This window comes from Chrysochloris asiatica, unplaced genomic scaffold (assembly GCF_000296735.1).
Source record: "Chrysochloris asiatica unplaced genomic scaffold, ChrAsi1.0 scaffold00094, whole genome shotgun sequence".
Lineage (NCBI taxonomy): Eukaryota > Metazoa > Chordata > Mammalia > Afrosoricida > Chrysochloridae > Chrysochloris > Chrysochloris asiatica.
This window is the reverse complement of record NW_006408612.1, coordinates 12,218,577-12,242,278: the sequence shown is the minus strand read 5'-3', so window position 1 is coordinate 12,242,278 and position 23,702 is coordinate 12,218,577. Positions and strand designations below refer to the sequence as shown.

Here is a 23,702-nt window from a genome sequence, read left to right as displayed (position 1 = left end):
TATATATTAAAATTTTACATTTTTTTCCTTTTTATTATTCTATCTGTTAACTGAAGTTTTCTTTTTCTTTTTTTAATCCCAAGTTTTTTGAGGTATAAATTATATACAATTAAATCCATTCCTTCTAGTGCATAGTTTTATGAGATTTGATAAAAATATAGTCATATCTAGTGTACCACAATCAAGATGCAGAACACGTCTACCATTCCCAGAATTCATCCTTGCTTCTTTGTAGTCTCCCCTTCTCATGCTGTGCTTACTACTTGTCTGTTTTCAATTGGTTTCCCTGTGACTGCAGCTCTCTCGTGGGTCCCAGAACCTGTATAATTTTGTAGGTGACTTGACATTTTTCTCATCCTTAAGGTGGGAATGACCTGCAGCGGTCAGTATGTTAGGTGGAAGCTGAACCCTACTGTTTTTATCAAGTGATTTTTTTTTTTTTTTTATGAGTCACATTTCCACATTTTATTTTTGGATTAACACTTCCATTTGAGTATGTTTGTCCCATGATGTGTTTTCCTTATGCGTTTCTATGTCAGAATTTTGCATAACTCTGCCATAGTTTCATAGGTACTTTTGTAATTTGTATTTGAACTCTTTCTTTTAAACTTTAGAATTAAGACATAATTTTAATATGTAGCTCTCACATTTATTTGAATTCTTCGACTCTGCCATTTTATTTTATATTTTTAGTGAAATACTGGCTTATGTTATCCTGGCCTTTACCTACTATTATGGGCCATTTTTGTCCTTAATATAATAGAATCAAGAGAAATGTTAGAGAAACTTTGGAATGTTTAAATTCTTGAGGCAGATTACTCATTTGTGTTTATCACTTTAGTATTCCTAGCAAATTTTGATGCTCTGAATTTTTTCAGATTCAATAATGATATTAAACAAATTGACTTTTAGTATCATTTTGTGTTAATGAAATTGAATTGTTAATACCGATTAATTTTATTAAAAAAAAAAATCTTAGCTATGTTGCTGGTATAGCTTGTCTTTGTAATATTATTTCTGAGCAGATATCCACATTTAATTGAGTTGGTTTTAAATGCTGTAGTATCAACTAGACATATCTCTTCACTATTTTCATGTACTTTAATAATGATTTGTTAACGATTTTCTTTCTGTTTCTAGGTTATTTTAGTGTCTGCCAATAAACTGACAAGATACATAGAACCATGCCAGCTAACAGAAGATTTTGGTGGGAGTCTTACCTATGATCACATGGACTGGCTAAATAAGAGGCTGGTTGGTATATAATAATGAGATAAAATGTTATGTTCTGAAACCTTAACCATGTTAATTAACTAAAAAATTTGATTGTTTTTATAAAACTACTTAGAACATTCTACATGATACTCTAACATTTGAGGACAAATCCTCTGGAATCTGACTAACTATATTAGATTCCTAATCTTGCTCTTTGAGGGATATATGACTGTTTTAGCTTCCTAGTGCAACCATTGCAAAATACCACAAAGTTAGGGTTTTGAAAACCAGAAATGTATTTTCTCACAGTTCTGGAGTCCAAATCAAGGTATACTGTTGTTGTTAAGTGTCATCGAGTTGGTTCAGACTCATAGTAACCCTTTATAGGGCTTCTGAGGAGCACCTGGTAGATTTGAACTGACGACTTTACGGTTAGCAGTCCAGTGCTTGTTCTACAGCACCACACCAGGACTCCAAATAAGGGTTTTGGTTGTGTTGATTTCTTTCTGAGGGTTCTGAGACAGGACCTATTCTATGCCTCTCTCATATCTTCTCATCACTTCAGGGTTCCTCGATGCCCCTCTGCTGCCTCACATTTGCTTCACATGGTTTCCTGCCCCTACTCCGAGTCTCTTATCTTTTATAAGACACTGCTCAGACAGGGTGATGACTCACTCTCCTCACCAGCTGCTCCTTGGAAACCCTACACAGGGTTGCTATGAGTTGGAACTGACTCTACGACACTTAAGGACAACTACTCCAATACAACGTCCTGAATTTCATTGAAAATTTTTGCAAAGGAAAACCCTATTTCCAGTCACATTCATGGATGAAGGAGGAGTTAGGATTGCAGCTCATCTTCTGGGGAGGATACAGTTCATTCCATATCAATGGACTTCAGCAATGTATTTAACCTCTCTGTGCCTCTATTTCCACACGTCTATAGTGGTGTGGTCCTGCCGGATAATGCACTGGACTGCAAGGTCGATTCAAATCGCAAAGTCAGTGATTCAAACTCAACAGCCTCTCCTTGGTAACCCTATACAGGGTTGCTATGAGTCAGAATTGACTTGAGGGCACTTAGCAACAAGAGCAATGTTGTTAGAGTCCTGGTGTGGTGCTGTGGGATAAAGCACAGGACTGCAAGGTTGGTTTGAATCACTAGGTCAGTGGTTCAAACTCACCAGCCGCTCCTTGGAAACCCTATACAGGGTCTCTGTGAGTCGGAACCAATTTGATGGCACTTAACAACAACATAATGTTGTTTGTAAGCATGATGGCTCCATATGGTAAGTACTGGATTCAAACCAGAAGGTTGGTGATTTGAACCCATAAGCCACTTTCTCCCGAAAAGATTTAAAGCCTCGGAAACCTACACAGGATTGCTGAGTTGAAATCAATTTGATGGCACTTAACCTTAAGGATCCCTAGTGGTACAGTGGTTAAGCACTCACTTGCTAACTGAAAGGTTGATAGTTTTAACCCACAAGCATCTTTGTGGGAGAAAGACGAGACTGTCTGCTCCTGTAGATTTATAGTCTTGAAAACCCTATATAGGGTCGCTAGAGTCAGAATCGACTGGATGGCAGTGAATTTTTTGTTTGTTTGTTTGATACTCCTTTTAAGATTGACAAATCTGGCTAGTAAAATTACTGCTACCGAAAAGAACAATTGTGGTTAACACGTATATAATGCTTATCATGTTGTGCCAGTTGCTGTTCTAAGTGCTTCATGTTTGTATTTATTTTGTCTTGCCCATATATTCCCATAAAGTGATCCTGTTATAAAGATGACATTTCTAGGTGGCATAAATGGCTTGCATTCATCTGTGAGCACTTCTATTCTGTACCACATGAAATTGCCCTGAGTTGGCATTGACTTGACAGCAACCAGCACAAAACTCAAAACCTAAATCCCATTGCCATTAAGCCAAGTTTCCACTAACAGCGACCTGTATATAGGACAGAGTAGAACTGCCCCACAGGATTTCTGAGGCTGTAAATCTATGTGGAAGTAAACAGCCACGTCTTTCTCCCAGAGACCTTACGATAAGCAGCCCACTAAGGTTCTTAAAGGGGAGAATGGTGGTGGTGATGGTAGTGTGCTGTGGAGTCAGTTCCTACTAGTCCATACAGGGTTTCCAAGGCTGTAAATCTTTACGGAAGCAGAAAGCCTCCTCTTTCTCCACGGAACCACTGGTAGTTTCGAACTGCTTACCTTAAGGTTAGCAGCCTGACTCGTAACCACTATGCTACCAGAGCTCCTTAAATAGAGCAGCATGCTGTCCTAAGTATTATAGTTGACCTATCATTTGCAGAAGGAATATTTAAACATCAATTTGAATTACTAATTTGAAGAACAATTTGACAGATTAAATTTTCATTTCTGAAAATGTATCTTTATCATTTGCAAAATAAGACAGTGTTTTATGGAACTGTGGGGGGACTGAAAGAACAAACTTCAGATGGACTCAATTTAGATTATATATGAATTTTATTGACGAGTAATGAACTTTCATTTATCTCAGAATGAACTGTGGTTTTTATATTCACAGTGTTTGAACAGAAAATTGAGTGTCTGCCTTATTACATGTTTAAACAGACTTGCAAAAATCCTCTTTATGAACTATTTTAAGAAGTTGTGTTAGAATTATAACTTATACTTTTATGCCACATGCTTGTTTGTGTATAAGGAACCCTGGTGGCACAGTTGTTAAAGAGCTCAAATGCTAACCAAGAGGTTGGGAATTCAATACACCAGCTAATCTGAAGTAGAAAAATGTAGCAGTCTGCCTCAGTAGTGATTTACAGCCAGGAAACTCTTGGGGCAGTTCTACTCTTGTCCTGTGAGGTTGATATGAGTCAGAATTGTCTTGCTGGCAGTCAGGATGGGTATGCATGTATATAAAACCATTTAACTATTACATATAACCAGAATAATATAAAGAAATATCCTACAACTAGAGTGGCCTATAACTGAAATTAGAGGATTAGAATTGGCCTAAATAATGTTAAGCAATTATAACTGTTATTGGTAGAACTAATAATCAAAGAGACACAGAAATAAAAATACACTTGTGCTGTTGTGATGCTGCAGGCTAACGGGTTAGCAAGTCTGAAAAGTCGGTTAGAACCTCAAGATTAGCAATTCAGGCTCACCAGCCTCTCCTCAGAAACCCTACACAGGGTCTCTGAGTCAGAATCCACTCAACAGCATTTAACAACAACAATGAGAACTAAAAATAATTTAACATACTTAAGGTTAAAACATTCTTGTCATTTGCAACTATTGATTGTTTTAGGAAACAGCTTTGCCTTCTCTGTGTACAGTAGTGCTCTCCTAGTTGAATTACACTAAGTACCTTTGAAGGAAGGAAAGGGAATCCAGGCTACTAATAAAATCTTGTATTTTAGGTTTTTGAGAAATTTACAAAGGAGTCTACATCATTATTAGATGAACTTGCTTTGATTAACAATGGAAGTGATAAAGGAAATCAGCAAGAGAAAGAAAGGTAGGTGACTGGTGTCATTCAATTATATTCTTGCAAAGCTGTGGTTCATCTGAGAAAAGATACTGTTAATACTGAGAAAAATATTAATCCATGGTTAAAAGAGATGGGGTAAACACTTCTCCAATGAAGATTGAATTTGCTTTTTTACATGTAGAACTTATTCACTGATTAGAATAAAAGTTTTACAAAAGATACTTTTTATAAGTTATAAGATATTTACCTTTTTTATACACTAACCTGAACATGTTTAAGAGAACATGTTTTCAAAAAGGGAATCAATTTTTAACCTTTTATGAATTCTGCTTTGCTTAGTAAAGAATATGAAAAAGGCTGCAGCTTGAAATAAAATGATTATAACCTTATTTGAGTACATGAGCACTTTAATGTCTAGTTTGTAGAACTTTCTCTGTAATTGCAGATTATTTGATACTCATCAGTTCAACTAAGGGAATTTAGTGTTTTGTGACACTGTACAAAGTTCAGTTGTATCATCTAAGTGTAACTGCCTACATTTATCATTTTAACAGGTTTCAGTTGAACTCAACAAAATTGTCAGTAGGCTAACTTCTCCTTTATATATTTTTATTTTTTTAAAAGGAAGCAAATGAACTCTTTTTGGTCCCTTAATAGTAAAGTGCTTGGTAACCAGAAGAGTAATTTTTCAGTAAGATATTTGAAAGAACCAACACCTTTTCCTGTGTATCTTCCTTTATTCTGACATTAAAAATACAATGGAACATTGTTAAAATGCTTCTTGTTATTATGTGAATTCAAGTGTAGTTTTATCTATTGACTGGAGTGTAATAAGAAAAGGGATGTGAGAAGGTCATTGTTTAATACCAAATCCACATTAAAACAAAGTCAAAATAAAAGGAGAAATAAGGTGTTGAAATAAGGTGTTGAAATCTAAATTAAAGTTACAAGAAATATTTAGGAACATTTCTATCTTACAGATGCCATATAAAAATATTAATATGAAATTATATTGTTATTGTTAATTGTGACTCGTAGCGACCCTATATAGGATTTCTGAGGAGTCCTGGCTGGTATGTGCTATAGGATAAGCACAGCACCACACCAGGACTCCTAAAAATTATATACACATACACACATATATGAGAGTAGTCAAAAATTACCCTTACTCCAGTTATATTAAAACACCCATCCACATCCATGGCTGATCACAACATTCGGTGTACACATGAAATGATTTTGTTGAATAGACAAGTAACAGTGGGTTATGTAGCAAATCAGCCATGGCTCTGCCACAATAGACTTGGGTTTTGAAAAGTTTGTGCAAGATGAGTACCAAAACAACTCACAGAAGAATATAAACAGAAGCATTTGGACTTCTGCAGACAAAATTTTGCAGGAAGGTAAGATTGTCATTTAAAAAATTGTTACTGGTCACAAGACATGGATTCATCACTATGGGCCTGCAAGGTTTAAATGGCAGAATATGGAATGGAAACATCCTCAGTTGCCGACCAAGAAAAAGTTCAAAAGTCAACCATCAGCTAGAAAATTGATGCTTATAGTTTTCTGGGATTCTCAAGGCCCAGTATTGGAACACTATCAGGAAAAAGGTTCAGCAATCAACAGTGCTTTTGCAGTGAGATGTTGACTGAAGATCTGAAGCCTAAATTTTGGATTAAACACAGAGGAGTGCTATGCAAGGGCTTGTGCTCTTGCATATGACAGTACACGTCCCCAGACCTTTGCCCACACTGTTGATACTGTGCAGAAATTTTGTGTTGAGGTGTTAAAGCATCCTCCCTATAGTCCTGATCTTGCTCCATTGGGTTTTCACCTGTTTGGTTCCCTGAAAGCAGCCCTTTGAGGACAAAGCTTCACTTCTGATGAAGAAGTGAAAACAGCAGTGCATTCGTGGCTTGAAGCTCAGCCAGAAACATTTTTTAATAAAGGAGTATGAAAGCTTGTTGATAGAGTGTATTGAAAAACAAGATTACGTTGAAAAAAGTATGCATTTGTCTTTTCTAAAAGTTGATTAAAATAAATTCTGTGGCCAATGTACAGGTAATTTTTTACTTGTTTTCATATGTGTGCGTATTGAGAGAGGGAGATTGAGAATCCTAGTGTGGCACTGTGGGAGAAAGCATTGGCGCACAAGGTCGTTTTAAACCAAAACGTTGGCGGTTCAAACTCACCAGCGGCTCCTTGGAAATCCTATGCAAGACCGCTATGAGTCGGAACCAGCTCAACAGCACTTAACAGCAACATATATATGTGAGTTTTTGGAGTCCTGATGTGGACTATAGAATAAGCACTGGACTGCCATCCGCAAGGTTGATGACTTAAAACTCATGAGCCAGTCCTCAGAAATGTATACAGGGTCACTGTGAGTTGGAACCCAATCGGCAGGCCTTAACAACAAACAACAGTATAAATGTGTGTATGAACAAGGGGGCTTCAAAAAGTTTGTGAAAAAAATGAGATGAACAGATAAGGATTTTTTCCACAAACTTTGTGAAACCCCCTCATATATCTATCATACACACATATATGCAGTGATTTAGGAATTGAAAATGTCTCATAAGTTAAATCAGTAAAAATTAGCAAAACCTATTGGCTTTCTGAGTAGTCCAGGAGACCAAATTAGAAGCTTGAACTACTATATCAGACAAAATATTTGCAGTCAGCAGTAGTTGTAGATAAGTTAACCTTATGTGGGAGAATGGCCGGATGCAATTTTAATGTTACAATTCTGAGTTACTATGCAGTTTCAGATTTTGAAACATACGTTTAGGAAATTAACACTGAACATAGTAGTATTATTTCAAATACATACTACAATATAATTTTGAAATAATGCTATAATAAGAATAAGCTTTTCCAAGGGATATATTTTATGATTTATCACATTAATATTTATCTGGCTGATGTTAACTTCAGTGAAGTCTGTTTTGACTCATAGAGGCTTATGTAGGGTTTCCAAGGCTTTAAATCTTCATGGAAGCAGAAAGCCTCATCTTTCTCCCGCAGATCAACTGCTGGGCTCAAACCACCAAACTTGTGGTTGGAAGTGCAGTGTTTATCATATGGAGCCACGGTACTCCCAATTATCTGGCTGCTTGTATTTAATTATCTCTAATGGGCTTCCTTAGGCTTGAGAGAAATTAGTCTGGTAGCATAGCATATTTCAGATTTTCATATTTGTGTGCCCTTGCTTAATATGTGGAGCCCTGAGGGCAAAGTGGTTAAGCACTCTGGCTACTAGCCAAAAACATCAGTGGTTCTAATCCATGCTGCTCCAGGAAAAGGATGTATGTAGCAGGCAGTCTGCTTCTCTAACAATTGCCCTGGAGACCTTGTAGGGTAATTCTACTTACTCTGCCAAGAACAGATATGTGAGTAGGAATGGACTCTATGAAAATGGGTTTACTTTATTGTTGTTTTTACATGAAGGGGCTTCAAAAAGTATGTGGAAAATTCCATTAATTTTTAATCCCAATTTTGCATGAACTTTTCAAAGACCTCTTGTATGTAAATATTAGAGACTTTTTCAAATTTTTTGATAGAATTAGAGCTTTTCAGAATTTCTCTTTTGATGTTTGCCAGGTCTGTGGATTTAAACTTTCTTCCATCAGTTGATCCTGAAACGGTTCTTCAAACAGGTAAGATGAAAAAACATATTTATTAGTGATAGTCATAATACACTCATAGATTGATTGGTTCATTGAGTAAGTATTAATTGAGCATATATTATTATGTACTAGAATTTGAAGAAAATCGACTCTACAGTACTTAACAACAGTGTGTTAATTGATATACCTTAAAATAATGACAAGTTATTATTTAAATTTTTTCTTCTCTGAAATCTTTGAATTTGTTTCCTTATCTTTGAAATGGAGATAAAAATTCCTGTTTCACAGGTTGCTTTGGATTTGGCTTTTGGTTTATGAGAATTGTAAGGCTTGTGTAAGGTAATGAAAGCTAATGTTTTAGGATAACTCTGTGCCAGGCATTTTGTTAAACATAATTTGTGTATTCTCATGTTTAAATTTCCTAATAGCCCTTTGAGATAATTTGTATTACTTGCTGTATTTTGTGCTTAAGGAGGTCAGGATTTAAAGTTATAAAATAATTTGATCATGATAAAGTAGCTATTAAGTGCTATTACCTTAGCTCAAAATATGTTGAAATCCAAAACCCCTTTCCAATAAACTGTAAAAACAAAGCACAATACAGTGGCCTTATGTATACTAACTGTTCAGTGCTGCATGGCATGTTTACGATAATGCAGATATCTAGTCATGGGTTCACAAATTCTAAGTAAACTAAATGCTTTAGAATGAATTTATTTTTAATATTTTCCCTCTCTAAATAATAGTTCATAATTTTACTCTTAATTTTATCATTCACCACAACCCTGTGGTTTAGGTGCTATTATTATCTCAACTTTTGAAATGTAAAAAGCAAGTCAATATATTTAGATTACATAGCCAAGGTAGAGACTGGAACTCAGGCACTCTGGTTTCAGAGTTGGTTCTGTGAAATGACTATGTTCTGCCATTTTCTAATGGAAATGTTACCAACAGGAAAAATGTTAAGGACAACCATTGTCAAGATAGGGACAAAAATGTTATTTTTGTATTGATTCGGTTGTTCCTAATTTTTTTCAGTATGCCAGAGATCTGATTTGCTTAGCAAACAAAGAAATACTTGTAGACGCTACATATTAAGAAGGTATAGAAGTGACAGTAAAAATTTTGTTCTAGAGTTAAAACTTAATTCTATGTATATACAAGGGGACTTCAAAAAGTGTTTGGAAAAATTCAGTTACCTTTTAATTCCATTTTCCCATGAACCTTTTTTGAAGTCCCCTCATATTACTATTTTGAAATCTTCTTATTTTAAGCCATTGAATTGAGAAGATTTTTTAATTTGTATTTTTAAATTACCATTATATGCCACTTGTATTCTGTTTATATCCTACTGATACAAAGCAGGGATCAAGAGAAATAAAATGGGACTTTGTGATTCTGCGCTTATCATACAGGGCCACACCAGGACTCCATTCTGTAAAGAGATGCTTAAATGTTTTTTTTTTTTTTTTTTGGTACCAGAAATAAGACTCTCTCTTAAATCTAATTATACTTTTGTTACAGTATTAACTTTCCTTTTAGAAGGTACAATTTTAAAAGAGTGTGGCTTAATACTGAAATGTAACAATAATACTACATAGATTAACACCGCCAGCTAGAAATCCCAGAGTGCACGTAATTACGCTTTGCAGGGAACGAGCACTGGTTGACTCTGTATTCTGAATGATGAATCTGCCAATAACAAGAATGTACCAGATGTGATTCTTGTGTGTGTCTGTGTAGTACCCCAAAATATGTATCTGTTTTAAGTATCTATTTGTTGTTTTTAGCTGCTGTTGAGTTGGCCAGTAACTTTAGTGACCCTATGCACAATTGGATCAGACTATTAGGATTCATAAAGTTTTCAATGGCTGCTTTTTGGAAGTAGATCACTCTTCCTAGTCCATCTTAATGCACAGACTTCGCTACAACCTGATCGGCATCAAAGCAGCTCGGAAGTCTCCACTGGCAGACAATTGGTAGCTGTACTTGAGATGTATTGGCTGGGAATCAAACCCTGGTCTCTGCATGGAAGGTGTCTCACCTTCTGCCATTGAACCATCACTGCCCTCCATAGAGTGGCTATGTTGTTGTCAAGTGCCGTCTAATTACTTCTGACCCATAGTGACCCTGTATAGAGTTTCTGAGGAGCAGCTGATGAGCTTGAACCGCTGACCTTGTCGCTCGGAGTCTAATGCTGATCCTACAACACCACATGAGGAGTCCATGTATGTATATACATGCACACAAAGAAATACACTGTGGCATATAAATACTCAGTGTTGTGTGTGTGGTGTGATGCTGAAGGACAAGCACTAGACTGCCAACCACAATATCGGTGGTTCCAGCTCACCAGCTGCTCCTCAGAAACCCTGTACAGGGTTGTTATGAGTTGGAGCTGATGCAACACAACAACAATTTGTATATATACAAACATAAATACATGCATATATGCAATTTTCCTATTATGATATATAAATAGAAAAATAGTTTTAGTGTTTGTAACCTGATAGCTAAGTAGGTAAACAGATAGATAAGTAAATATGTTTTTAAAACAGTGACAGAATGGAGAATACAGCTAACCCTCTATCCAAGGAGGACTAGTTCCAGAAACCCCTTTCACAGATGGTTGAGCCCCTCATATAAAATGGCATAGTATTTGCATATAACCTATGCACATTCTCTCATATGTTCTAAGTCAATTCTAAGTTGCTTAGATCTGAATGCCTTGTAAGTAGCAATTTATCTTCCCTGTTGACCTTTGAGGATTGCTTTGATGACCTACTTGTATTTTAGGAGCCATTTTATACCCTCGGAGTCTTTTTGATTCACAGAACCATGAATATGGAGGCCTGACTGTATTGAGAAGTAAATTGTATTTTTTGTGGATATTAATTCCAAGTGTCTTTCATTTGTAAAGGACATGAATTATTGTCCGAATTGCAGCAGCGTCGATTTAATGGCTCAGATGGAGGGGTCTCATGGTCTCCTATGGATGATGAACTGCTGGCACAGCCACAAGTTATGAAATTGTTAGATTCACTACGAGAGCAATATACTCGCTACCAGGAAGTTTGTAGGCAACGTAGTAAGCGCACACAGTTAGAAGAGATTCAACAGAAGGTAATGCAGGTAGGTACCAATATTGTCTGGTTTGAATATATACATTTGACTTTTATATTGATCATGTTTGTTGTGTGACTTATTTTTCACTGTTGTTTTCAAAATACAGAGAATATCTGGCAAATAAACCAGATCCTAAAACTATTTCTAATTACGTATCTGTTTGCAAACGTTATTTGTGTTTAAATTATCTTACGTTGACAGATTTAGCTTCACAGGAGAAAGATGAGGCTTTCTGCTCCTGTAAAGATTTACAGCCTTGGAAACCCTATGCAGGGTCGCTATGAGTAGGAACCGACTTCACCGCGCACTACCCCCACCACCACCATTTTTAAGTTGATCACATGTATATAATAAAACATTAGCAACTTCAGGCTCTTTCATGTGTACACCTTAGTGACATTAATTAGAGTCACCATGTTGTGCAGTCATCGTCACTCTCTGTTTCCAAACTTTCCCACCACCCTGACGGGTACTGAGTGTCCCCTCAGCCATGACTCTCCTGCCTGCCACTGGTAACCACTAGTAAACTTTGGTCTCTATGCGATTGCCTATGATGAGTTTTTCACATAAGTGGCATTGTACAATATTTGTTTATTTAAGTCTGACTTATTTCACTTAGATTAATGTTGTCAAGGTTCATCTATGTTTCAGCATGTATCAGCACTCTCTCAACACTATACAACTTCAAAAAATAACTTTGTTGGGGACACCATCTATTATCTTGAAGTATTATTGTTGAAATATATAATACTTGATTGTTGATATTTGATTGATTTTTTTTTATTTCGAAAGTTAGTTTTGATACTTCTGTAAAAATGTGTACATTGTGAAGAATTTTTTAGCTTATCGAAATTATACATGTAATAAAAACTAAATATTAAACCTCAATTTTACCGTAGTTAGATTTTGATATCTTAACTAGTTATATTCAGAATATGTAATGAGTATTTTATAGTTATGAATATTTAGTTCCTTTTAAAATTGTTTTCTAATAAGAAAGTTAGATTAAAATTCTAAATAACAATGCTAAAGGAAGGCATTTCTGTTTTTTGGTTGCACTCTGAATTTTTATCTGTTAAATTAAGAAAGTGAGTCTTTGTATGTTTTCTTTAAAAACTCTAAATGGAAATTTCCTGATGTTTTAATCAGATTACATTCATTCATTCATTACATAAATATTAAGTGCATAGCTGTGCCTGGCACTGTGCTAGTTTGTATGCAGGATATAAAGGTGGGCATGTTGTTTGCTACCATTAAGTTTAAGGGGAGAAAATGGTTAAGTGGATATGAATATGGATAAATGCTATGGACGTGTTTAGGAGAGATTATTACTCTGGCTATAGGAAACCAGGAAAGCACTAGAGTTTGCCCCCCAAGAATGTTTACAATTTCACCATGCAGTGATATGCTTTAAAGAAAATTTGGCGGGTGTTTTTGAGTAGAAGGAATGGCATGAGTAGAAGATTGTTGTTGTTAAGTGCCGTCAAGTTGGTTATGACTGAAAGTGGCCCTATATAGGGTTTCCAAGGAGCAGCTGGTAAGAGTTTGAACCTGACCTTGTGGTCCACAGTTCAGTGCTGATCCACAGCGCCACTCCAGACATTAGGACAGCATGAAGTTCCAAGCTCTACTGAGAGAAGTAATGAGCACATTGGCAAGTTTATGACCCGTGAATTGGCAGAGCAGGATCTGAGTCCCAATTCTCACTGGTTGTGGTGTGATCATGGTCACATTACTTCATTCACCGAGCCTTTGTCTTCTTTTTTCACTTCCTCTCTTCTTTTCCTCCCTCTTGTCTTTCCTTCTTTATTTTACTAATTAAAACAGTAATAGCTATATGTCTTTTGAAAGGCTAGTGTTATTAAGAGCCCAGCATTCAATTAGAGGCAATTGGTGATGCTGTCAAGGATAAACAGTTGACTGTTGTCAGCAGTTCAAATCCACAAGCCTCTCTGAAGGAGAAAGATTGAGGTTTTCTGCTCTTTTAAAGGTTTGTTGTTGTTAAGTAATGTCAAATTGGTTCCGACCCATAGCAACCCGGTATAGGATTTCTGTGGAGCACCTGAACTGCCAACCTTGTGGTACAAACCGACTTTGCAGTCGAGGGCATTGACCCACGGCACCACGCCAGGACTCCTATAGAGGTGTACAGCCTTGGAAATATTATGGAGTAGTCCTACTCCCTGTAGGGTCACTAACAGTCAGAATTGACTCGACAGCACTGGGTTTGGGGGTTTGGGTGCCAGAGGAACTTGAGCACTCTTGTGCTAACTGAAAGATTGGTGGTTTGAATCCACCAGCCAGCTGTTCCACAGGAGAACGATGTGGCAGCCTGCTCCTGTAAAGGTCACAGGCCTGCAAACACTATGGCCAGTTCATTCTCCTCTTTCCTACAGGATCACTATGAGTCAGCATCTACTTGATGGTGATTGGCATATTGATTTATTTTTTTGATATTATATTTGCTTCCATTGCATTAAAGTATAGTCTACAGGCCTCATTTAGTCGTTAGCCAAATAGTAATGGTTTTGGCTTTGTATCCTATTTGGCCTCTATGTGGCTTCCGCTCCTTAACTCTGCCCTATAACTGCTGTTGTAGTGCATTATGTAAACAAATGAGTGTGACTGTGTTCTAATTCAACTTTGTTTATAAAAACCAGGCTTCGTGTTGTTAAAGTGCTGAGTGGGTTCCGGCTCTTAGCAATCCTGTGCAGGGGTTCCAAGGAGCAGCTGTGAGTTTGAAACTTTGACCTTGTGGTCCAGTGCTGTATCCCACAGTGCCACACCAGGACTCCACAAAACCAGGCAGTGGCCCAGAATTAGACTATGGGGCATAGTTTGCTGATCTAGCATTAGGATATTAGGAGAAAAAGAGGTTGAAAAGAAGGAAAGATTCCAGACAAAAATATGATTTATCACATGATGACCACATATAATCTGAAGATGTCTGAGTAGGCATTCATTTTTGTTTTAAAATTGCTCTACATGTTTACTGTAGCTTATTGAGGAAGAAAGCATTAGCGGCACAAACAGTTAAAGCACTCAGTCATTAGTTGACAGGTTGACAGTTTGAACCAGTTGGAGGCACCTCAGAAGACATGCCTAATGATCTGCTTCTGAAAGGTCACACAACTTGAAACCCCTAAGAGGCAGTTCTACTCTGCACACATGGGTTTGCCATGAGTTGAAATGAACTCAGTAACAACTAACTGCAGAAGAAAATCATAGGGACAAATGATTTTAAAGAGTAGAACTCAAAAGGTGTAAGGTCATTTTAATCGACTTTGATGCTTACTGGGAACTCCGAAAAAGGCACCAGGAGATGAGTGATTCTATAAGACAGGTGCAGAATTCCGAAAACAGTTTTTATTTTTCCGGAACTTGTTAAGAACTGTCTTCCTTCCTTCCACTCTGCCTTGCATGGCCTCTCTTCTCAGGTGCTGTGCAATTAAGACTCTACTTGGATATTGGGCTAATAATTATTTACCATTGTTTTTATTTTTAAAATCTTCCAAATTCCTAACAATCAAATAATAGATAAGTATTTTCTATGTAATCTACTCGTAAATTAAACATAATTTGTATTAAATCAAGGTAAACTTTAACCATTAGCTTAAGATTGTATTTGGTGTCCATAAAGATGGAATACCATCATAGTCCTGGGCTGATTCTGAATACAGGTAATCTGAGTCCACTCTCTTCTCCTTCCAAGCTGTAGGACCAGATGTCTTAATGCCCTTCTTAAGTAGACTGAGTATATTAATAATGTTGTTGTTAAGTGCTGTGGAGTTGGTTTTGACTCCAGCATTTTCAAGGCCTTAAATCTTTTAAAAGAGTGGAAAGCTGCTTTTCCCACAGAGCGTCTGGTGGGCTTGAAACGCCATCCTTCTGATTTGAAATCCAGTGCTTATCCCATGGAGTCACCGTGCTCCTATAATAATAATAATGTCCACTAAGAGTGCTGTTGTGAGAATTGAAGAAGATAATTTAATAAAAATTTTAGTGCTTGGCACACACTGACTGATCTATTACTAGTGTCTGTTATTCACTTTATAAATGCATGTCTACAGTACTATTTTGTGCTAGTTTTAATAATATAAGGGTAAGTAAAACCATGTTGCTCTTAGGGTTCCAGTTCATACATGGCACTTAACAACAACAACAACAAGATCGGCAGTTCAAACCCACCATCGGCTCCTTGTAAGCCCTATACAGGGTCATTATGAGTCGGAATCTACTTGACAACAACAGATGAAGATATAGGAGAATAAGTCCAAAAATCAATGTGGAAGTCCAGACTGGATGTGAATTATCCAAATAGAGGGTAGATGAGAACAGGGTTTTTTAAAACTGAGCCCTGACGAACTCTAGTATTTAATGACAAGACAGAGGAACATACACCTGCAAAGGACACAGAGAAGGACTTTTTGTTAAGTATTGTTGTGTTGATTCTGACTCATAATCACCCTACTGCAGAGCGTTTCCAAGGAATAAATATTTACAGAAGCAGAAAGTCTCATCTTTCTCCCCCAGTGGTAGGAGGTAGTGCCATTTCAATAAAATATGCTACTGATATTCTCCTTGTGTGTTGTGGTAATTACTGGTAGTTCTACAATTGTGCTTTCTTGAACCATCTATGTGCTTTTCTTCCTTTGTAGAGAGGAACCATAGTAAAAAACAAGATACTTATGAGTTGCATAAATATACTAGAAGTTGTTTTTTTTTTTCAGTTCCCCATACTCTTTCTCCAGGTTTAAAATGATTATTTGCATACCATGTCCTCCTGCCTGGCTTGCCCTCACGTATTTCTAGATGCTCTTTCATGAAGTCTTTTTGGCTAATGTAAAGATATGTCACCCAGCAGTAGATTTTAAAGTGTGCCTCCAAGGTTATATTTGTACATGATCGCAGCCATGTGAAGGATCACAGGGATAAGGACTGGGCCTGTAACTATTGTTGGACTATGCTATGAGTAAAGTGTCCTGATTGAGGTTAAGTTTTATAACCTAGTTTGGGGAACTCCCATATAAGTGCATTTAAATAGACTTGTTTAAGCATATCAAGTTCAGTTTGCTTCAATTGTATAAGAAATAACCTTACATTACTGTTTCCATATTACTGATGTTGCAGAGTAAGGGAGATTACTTTCAGCAAACACTAATGCTAGTCACACTGTCTATGTAATAACACTCACCATCCAGGAGGTGTCTGATTTATTTAAAATTTATTTAAAAACTTTTGGCTCTTTGAATGCAATGGGGTTGAATGCTAATGAACTAGTTTCCCCAGTTATGATTTATATTAACCAATTTGCAATTTCTACAGTACCCTCAAAGCAGAGTTTAAATGTTTTAAATAATGTTATCTTAGGTTATTTTTAAATAACATATATTAAATTCTTAATTAGTTAAAAATTTGAGATACTTTAATTCCGACTATATTTTTAGAGTTTAGATGTTTCCAGTGAAATAATTATTTCAATAATAATTAATTACTTATTTTAAAAAGTCAAGACGTTTGTTCTCAGTGTTTTACATCCATATTTCTAATGTTGCTGTTAAGTGCCATCGAGTTAGTTCCGACCCATAGCGACCCTTTATAGGGTTTCCAAGGAATGGATGTTGAGCTTGAACCACCAACCTTGTGGTTCAAACTAATTTTGCAGTCCAGCACATTAGCCCACACCAGGACTCCAATTTTGCGTAGTAATAAATGAGAAGTAGTAGATTACCAGAAATGAAATGGAAAGTTGTTTCGAATTGTTCTTGAAAGCATATATATATTTTTTTAATCTTTGTTTTTCCTTTTTGTTGTAAAATGGGTAGAGGTTTACAGAACAGATCAGTTTTCCATCCAACAATTTATACACATTTTGTTTCATCTCACTGATTGCAATCCACACAATGAACTATCACTTATCCTACTTCTTCCCTGTTTTTCCTGTTTCCATTCCTTCTTTTCTAACCCTTCTGAACTTTGTCCTTGGGTAAATGCTACCTTCTTGATCTCAAATGGTTGGTTATTCCAAAGCGTGAATACCTCCATAATGTTATTGCTCCTATTGTAGACCTCTGTTTTTTTGGCTGAAAATTGAGCCACTGGGGTGAGTTCATTTCCATACCTGAAGGGTAACTAAGGTTCAAATCTCAGGGTTCTCCCTGTCTCTAAACAGATGGCCAGTAATCTTGGTGTTTTTTTATGATAACTAAATTTTGTTCCACATTTTTCTCCCAGTGCATCCAGAACCTTCTTTTATGTTCCCTTTCAGAGCAGTTGATAGTGCTAGCCAGGCACTATCTAGTTCTTCTGGTCTCTTGGTCATGGAATAGCATTTTTTGAAGTGCTGAATAAAAGAGTTCAGGTATTTCCTTAACAAATCCAGGGACCTCAGAGTAAAATTCAGATATGAGATAAACTTGATAAAGAAGAATGAGTGGACAAAAAGAGCTAGGCTACAGAAACTATAAAAATCAAAGGGATGAATAGCCGTTGATATTATATACTATGCTTAGGGTTTTGCTAGTATAATCCTGACTGGTGTAAATCATTAGCACCATTTTAGAGTTGAGGTATCAAACTTTTGTAACGTCGGACCACAGTCAGAATTCAGATCCACACTTTATTCATGCTTAGTCCATTTTCCAGACTGAGTTGCTCATCTGCCTTTTTTTAAATGAAAAAATAATGAGTTCTGCAAGGTGAACAGATTTAAAAATTGCTAGTATCTTGCCTTTCCAAAAATAACTTAAAAAAAGGTTAAAGCAGAAGTGGGGATGCTGAGGGAACTAGCACCCAAAACAAGGGTTTGGCAGCTGAATGAAGTTTAAACAAAAGATCGCTGTAACACTTAGGGCCATTCCAGTGAGTCAAAAATATTAATTAAGAATATCGTGCTTTAGTATTAAACCTTATAAACAGAAGGAGAAAGTTAGAATATATTGATAAAATGCTAAAACATAATTGAACAAAGAACAATAAGAAAAATCACTAAAGATCATTACATTTATTTTATTATTTAAAAAAGATAGTCTTCATAAACAATTATTTGCAATATATTCAGTTGCATTAACATTTTAAATGCATTGCGAAATTTCTGATTTTTCCAACTGCAGAACTATTTTTAAATAATTTATATACCTTGTAAAGATTATTGTGCAGTGAAAGCTGTCATTACTTAGATGTTTCAAATAGAAAAAAAAGTGTTTTGTTTTTGTTGTTAGGTGCTGCTGATGAGTTGGTTCCGTACTCAGCATGACAGAATGAAACACTGGTCTTGCATCATCCATACCATCACTGTTCTACTTTATCCCATGCTGAGCCAGTCCAGCTCATTGGGGCTCTTCCTCTTTATTGCTAACCCTCCACTTTACCAAACATGATGTCCTTCTCTAGGGACTGGTTCCTTCTAATAATTTGTCCAAAGTATAAGAGATGAAGTCTCATCATCCTGACTTCTAAGAAGTATCTGGTTGTACTTCTTCCAAGACAGATTTGTTTGTTTTTCTAGCAGTCCATGGCAGTACTTTAAATATTTTTCTCCAGCACCATAACTCAAATGCTTCTATTCTAGGGTCTTTCTTACTCATTGTCCAACTTTCAAATGCAAATGAGGCTATTGAAAATACCATGGCTTAAGTCAGGAACACCTTAGTCCTCAGATGGACATCTTTGTTCTTGAACACTTTAAAGATGTCCTCTGCAGCAGATTTACCTAATGAAATACATTGATTTCTTGACTACTCCTTTTATGAACTTGATAGTTGATCCAAGTAAAATGAAGTCTTTGACAACTTCAATCTTTTCTGTATTTATCATGTCATTTGTTGGTCCAGTGGTAAGGATTTTTGTTTTCTTGACATAGAGGTGCAACCCATACTAAAGGTTATGGTCTTTGATCTTCATCAGTAAGTAGTTTAAGGGCTCTTTGCTTTTAGAAAGCAAGGTTGTATTGTCTGCGTCTTACAGGTTGTTAATGAGTTTTCCTGTAATCCTGTAGCCATGTTCTTCTGTATATAATCCAAGTGTTTTAGAGAGCAATTTTGTAACATATATTAACAGCCGTTCTGAATACCGTCATTGGACCCAACAAAATCTCTGAAATATTTCCTAGGAAAATAATAAAGAACTAAGTGAAAAGTTATATACAAAGGGGTTTCAAAATGTTTGTGGAAAAATTCCAGTACTTTTTAATTCCATTTTACTATGAACTCTTTGAAGCCCCCCCTCTCGCATATGTATTTGTAAACACACACACATATAAATACCTGTCTTACATTAGTTAAAATAGCTGGAAATTGAAGAGAAATCCAATTCTTGAAAGCAGGTATTGTATTTGTGTGAGGTAGTAAATAGTATATTAGTTAGTTAACTCTTTGTAAGGATAAGTGGATTAGTAGAAAGGAAGTCAGTGAGCCTTAAAGTTTACAACTATTGAAAATGATAATTACAATAATTATTGTTGTTAAGTACTGTTGAGTCAGTTCCGACCCATAGTAACCCTGTATAAGATTTCCAAGGAGTGGCTAGTGAGTTTTAATGCCGACTTGTGGTTCAAACCGGGTGTGCGGTTGAATGCTTATCCCATACTAATTATAGTATTATAGATGAATGTTAAGCGAAGAATGAAAGACAGAAATGATTTCTACTGCAATAATAGGTGGTAACACCTATATCTAGAATAGCAAATGAAAAAACTATTAGGTAAGATGAATATATGAACTTTCAAATTTAAAAATAAATTTGGAAGACAATTGGCCGACTGATTGGAAGAGATCCATATCTGTGCCCATTCCAAAGAGAGGTGACACAATGGGATGCAGAAATCATTGGACAATATTTTTGATAGCCCACGCGAGTAAAGTTTTACTAAAGTGATACAGAAATGGCTGCAAGCATGCACTGACAGAGAACATCCAGAGGTTCAAGCCGGATTCAGTAGAGGATGTGGAACAAGGAATATTATTGCTGATGTTGGATGGATCTTGGCCGAAAGCAGAGAATACCAGAAAGATGTTTACCTGTGCTTTATTGACTATGCAAAGGCTTTCGATTGTGTGGATCATGACAAGCTATGGACACCATTGCGAAGTCTGAGTATTCTGCAACAGTTAATTGTGCTCATGAGGAATCTGTACATGAACCAAAAGGCAGTTGTACGAACAGAACATGGGAACACTGAATGGTTTAAAATTAAGAAAGGTGTGCAACGGGTTGTCATCTTTCACCATACTTATTCAACCTGTATGCTGAGCAAATAATCCAAGAAGTTGGGTTATATGAAGAAAAAAATGTGTCATCAGGATTGGAGGAAGGCTCGTTAACAACCTGTGATAATACAGATGACACAACCTTGCTTGCTGAAAGTGAAGAGGACTTAAAATATTTACTGATGAAGATAAAAGACCACTGCCTTGGGTATAGATTGCATTTCAATGTGAAGTAAACAAAATTCCTCATCACTGGACCAATAAACAACATACTTATCAACAGAGAAAAGATTGAAGTTGTCAAGGACTTCATTCTTCTTGGATCAACAATCAACACTCATGGAAGCAGCAGTCCAGAAATCAAATGACGTATTGCATTAGGCAAATCTGCTGCACAAGGTCTTTTTAAAGTGTTGAAGAGCAAAGATGTCAGCTTGAGTACTAAGGTGTGACCCAAGCCATGGTATTTTCAGTAACCTCACATGGATGTGAAAGTTGGACAGTGAATAAGGAAGACCGTAGAAGAATTGATGCTTTTGATTTACGGTGTTGGAGGAGAATATTGAAAGTGCCATGGGCTGCCAAAAGAACCAACAGATCTGTGTTGGAAGAAGTGCAGCCAGAGTGTTCCTTGGAGTCCAAGATGGCCAAACTTCGTCTCTCATACTTCGGATATATTATCAGGAGGGACCAGTCGCTGGAGAAGGATATCGTGTTTGGTAAGGTTGAGGGTCAGAGAAAAAGAGGAAGACCCTCAGTGAGCTGGATTGACAAAGTGGCAGCATCAATGGGCTCAAGCATGGCAACAGTTGTGAGGTTGGCACAGAACTGGGCAGTGTTTCTGTTCTGCTGTGCATAGGGTTTCTATGAGTCGATACCGACTCTGGCACCTAACAACAAATAACAACAGTGTTGTAACTTGGTAATACCAAATTCCACTATTGGTCTGTAAACTCTAAAATGAGCCTGTCTGCTGGGTCTATAATATGCTGTAGAGTCTCTCTGATATACTTCTTGGTGGAAGCTCCCCTAAATTTAAATTGAGGGCCTAACCATGCATCTAGTTTTGAGTTCATTTTTGCAATTGAGTAACAGGTAAAGCTTACTAATACTATTGTTATTAAAAGTTCCCTTAATACTGTTGTTAAGGAGCTCTAGTAGTGTAGTGGTTATGAGTTGGTCAGCAGTTCAAAACTACCAGCTGTTCCTCAGAAGAAAGATGAAGCTTTCTGCTCCTGTAAAGATTTACAGTCTCAGAAACCCTATGTAGGGTTGCTATGAGTTGGAACCAACTCCATGGCATACAATCAGCCATCCAATAGTATTGTTGTTGTTAAGTGCCGTAGAGTCAATTCTGACTCATAGTGACCCAGTATGTGGTTTCTGAGGAGTGGCTGGTGGTTTGAAACGCCGACCTTGGAGTTAGCAGTCCAATGCTTGTCCTGCAGTACCACACCAGGTCGTTTGAGAGCATATGTGATTGTCGGTGAAGAGTTAAAAACACCTTTCTCCTTCTGCATGAGAATTTGACCTTCGTTTTACTGTCTAGCTCTGTTCCCCTGTAAATCTAATAAAAATTGGACTTTGAGGTAGGCCACATTTCTTATAGTATAAATGACTCCTAGTTGATAATGTTGTGTCTAGACTGGGCATTCTTGAGTTCACTGGCTTTAATAATGGATATGGCTACTGTGGGGTATGAGGGTTTTATGGCAGTGCTGGTCATATCCACCACCGAGAGACCTCATCTCTTCAGATCTGAACTCTTAGGTTACCACCATAGACACTTGACAGAAAAGGAATGCCCGAAGCTACCTTCCTGCCAAACTGTATGCCCCACCCTGGATCCTTCTGGGTAGATCGCTTTTGTGAGTCTGAATAGTAATCCTAAAATCCCTAGAGACTGTTGTTAAAAATTAGATTCTAGAGTTAAAAATGTGTACATTATGTTAGTTCATTCATTTCATTTTATCAGTGCTTTGAGAATATTAGGTTTGAGTTAGGATACACAACTCTTAGTCCTACTTTTTCAGTAATGAATTGTGTTACCGTGTGTGTAGTGCCATCGAGTTGATTCCGACCCATAACGACCCTGTGTAGACTTTCCAAGGAGCAGCTGGTGAGCTTGAACCACTGACCTTGCAGTTCAAATGACTTTGCAGTCTGATGCATTCGTCTACAGCACCACATCTTAATCACTCTGGAAGTCAATTTTCTTAAATGTCAGATAAGAAACTTGACCAATGTAATTTCTGATGTCTCTTTCAACTCTAAATCCTGTAGTTCCCTTACTCGCTTATCTTGATAAGTTAATTTTTAATCCTCTTCTATAGGGCCATTCTAAATCTGGTTTATCAGATACCTGAAAGCCTAAATATAGTGTGCATTCTTCCAAATTTAGGGTTTGGAAAACTTGTCATATTATAACAGCATAGTTCCTAAAAACATTCCCTCCCTAAGGGGTTTAGTTTAAAAATTAATTTAAATTTAAAAATGCATGAGACACGTTTGAAGGGTAAGAGCACTTAGAAGGAGTTTGACAAACTTTTCATTATTTTTAAGATTCTTCTCCCATCTTTGGCTTTATAGGTTGTGAACTGGCTTGAAGGGCCTGGATCGGAACAACTAAGAGCCCAGTGGGGCATTGGAGACTCGATGAGGGCTTCGCAGGCCTTGCAGCAGAAGCATGAAGAGATCGAGAGCCAGCACAGTGTGAGAGAGTTTTCCTGGGCAAAGTGACAGTGCTGCTAACACGCATGATTAGTAGCATGTTTAATAGAAGTTGCTGTCAACTTTGGTGTAGGAGCATGTAGTTCCCCATGTTACGGGTCATAAAGTATAGTTTGGCTAATGAGTTAGTAGGAGATTAGATTTGGTTTTATCTGCAATGCCGTTTAATTATTTACTTTTATCGAAGTGAATTGGTAAGAAAATTAAGACTATTGTGACAGAAGAAAGAATGGTAGTATAAAAAGAGAGTTTTTATTGGTAGTTTACAAGACCGAAACTGACTGTTGACTGTTCACTCAGGAAGAGGCC

The 23,702-nt window shown here is 36.8% G+C and overlaps 1 protein-coding gene across 1 annotated transcript in view; it reads left to right on the top strand.

Annotated features, from left to right (window-relative positions):
• SESTD1 (SEC14 and spectrin domains 1) overlaps positions 1-23,702 on the top strand; it is a 79,647-nt gene that overhangs the window by 34,791 nt on the left and 21,154 nt on the right. The window contains exons 5-9 of the mRNA XM_006866704.1: positions 1,141-1,254; positions 4,629-4,726; positions 8,306-8,361; positions 11,252-11,463; positions 23,253-23,375. Of these exons, the coding sequence (XP_006866766.1) occupies positions 1,141-1,254; positions 4,629-4,726; positions 8,306-8,361; positions 11,252-11,463; positions 23,253-23,375 (603 nt within the window). The remainder of the gene's footprint in view (positions 1-1,140; positions 1,255-4,628; positions 4,727-8,305; positions 8,362-11,251; positions 11,464-23,252; positions 23,376-23,702) is intronic.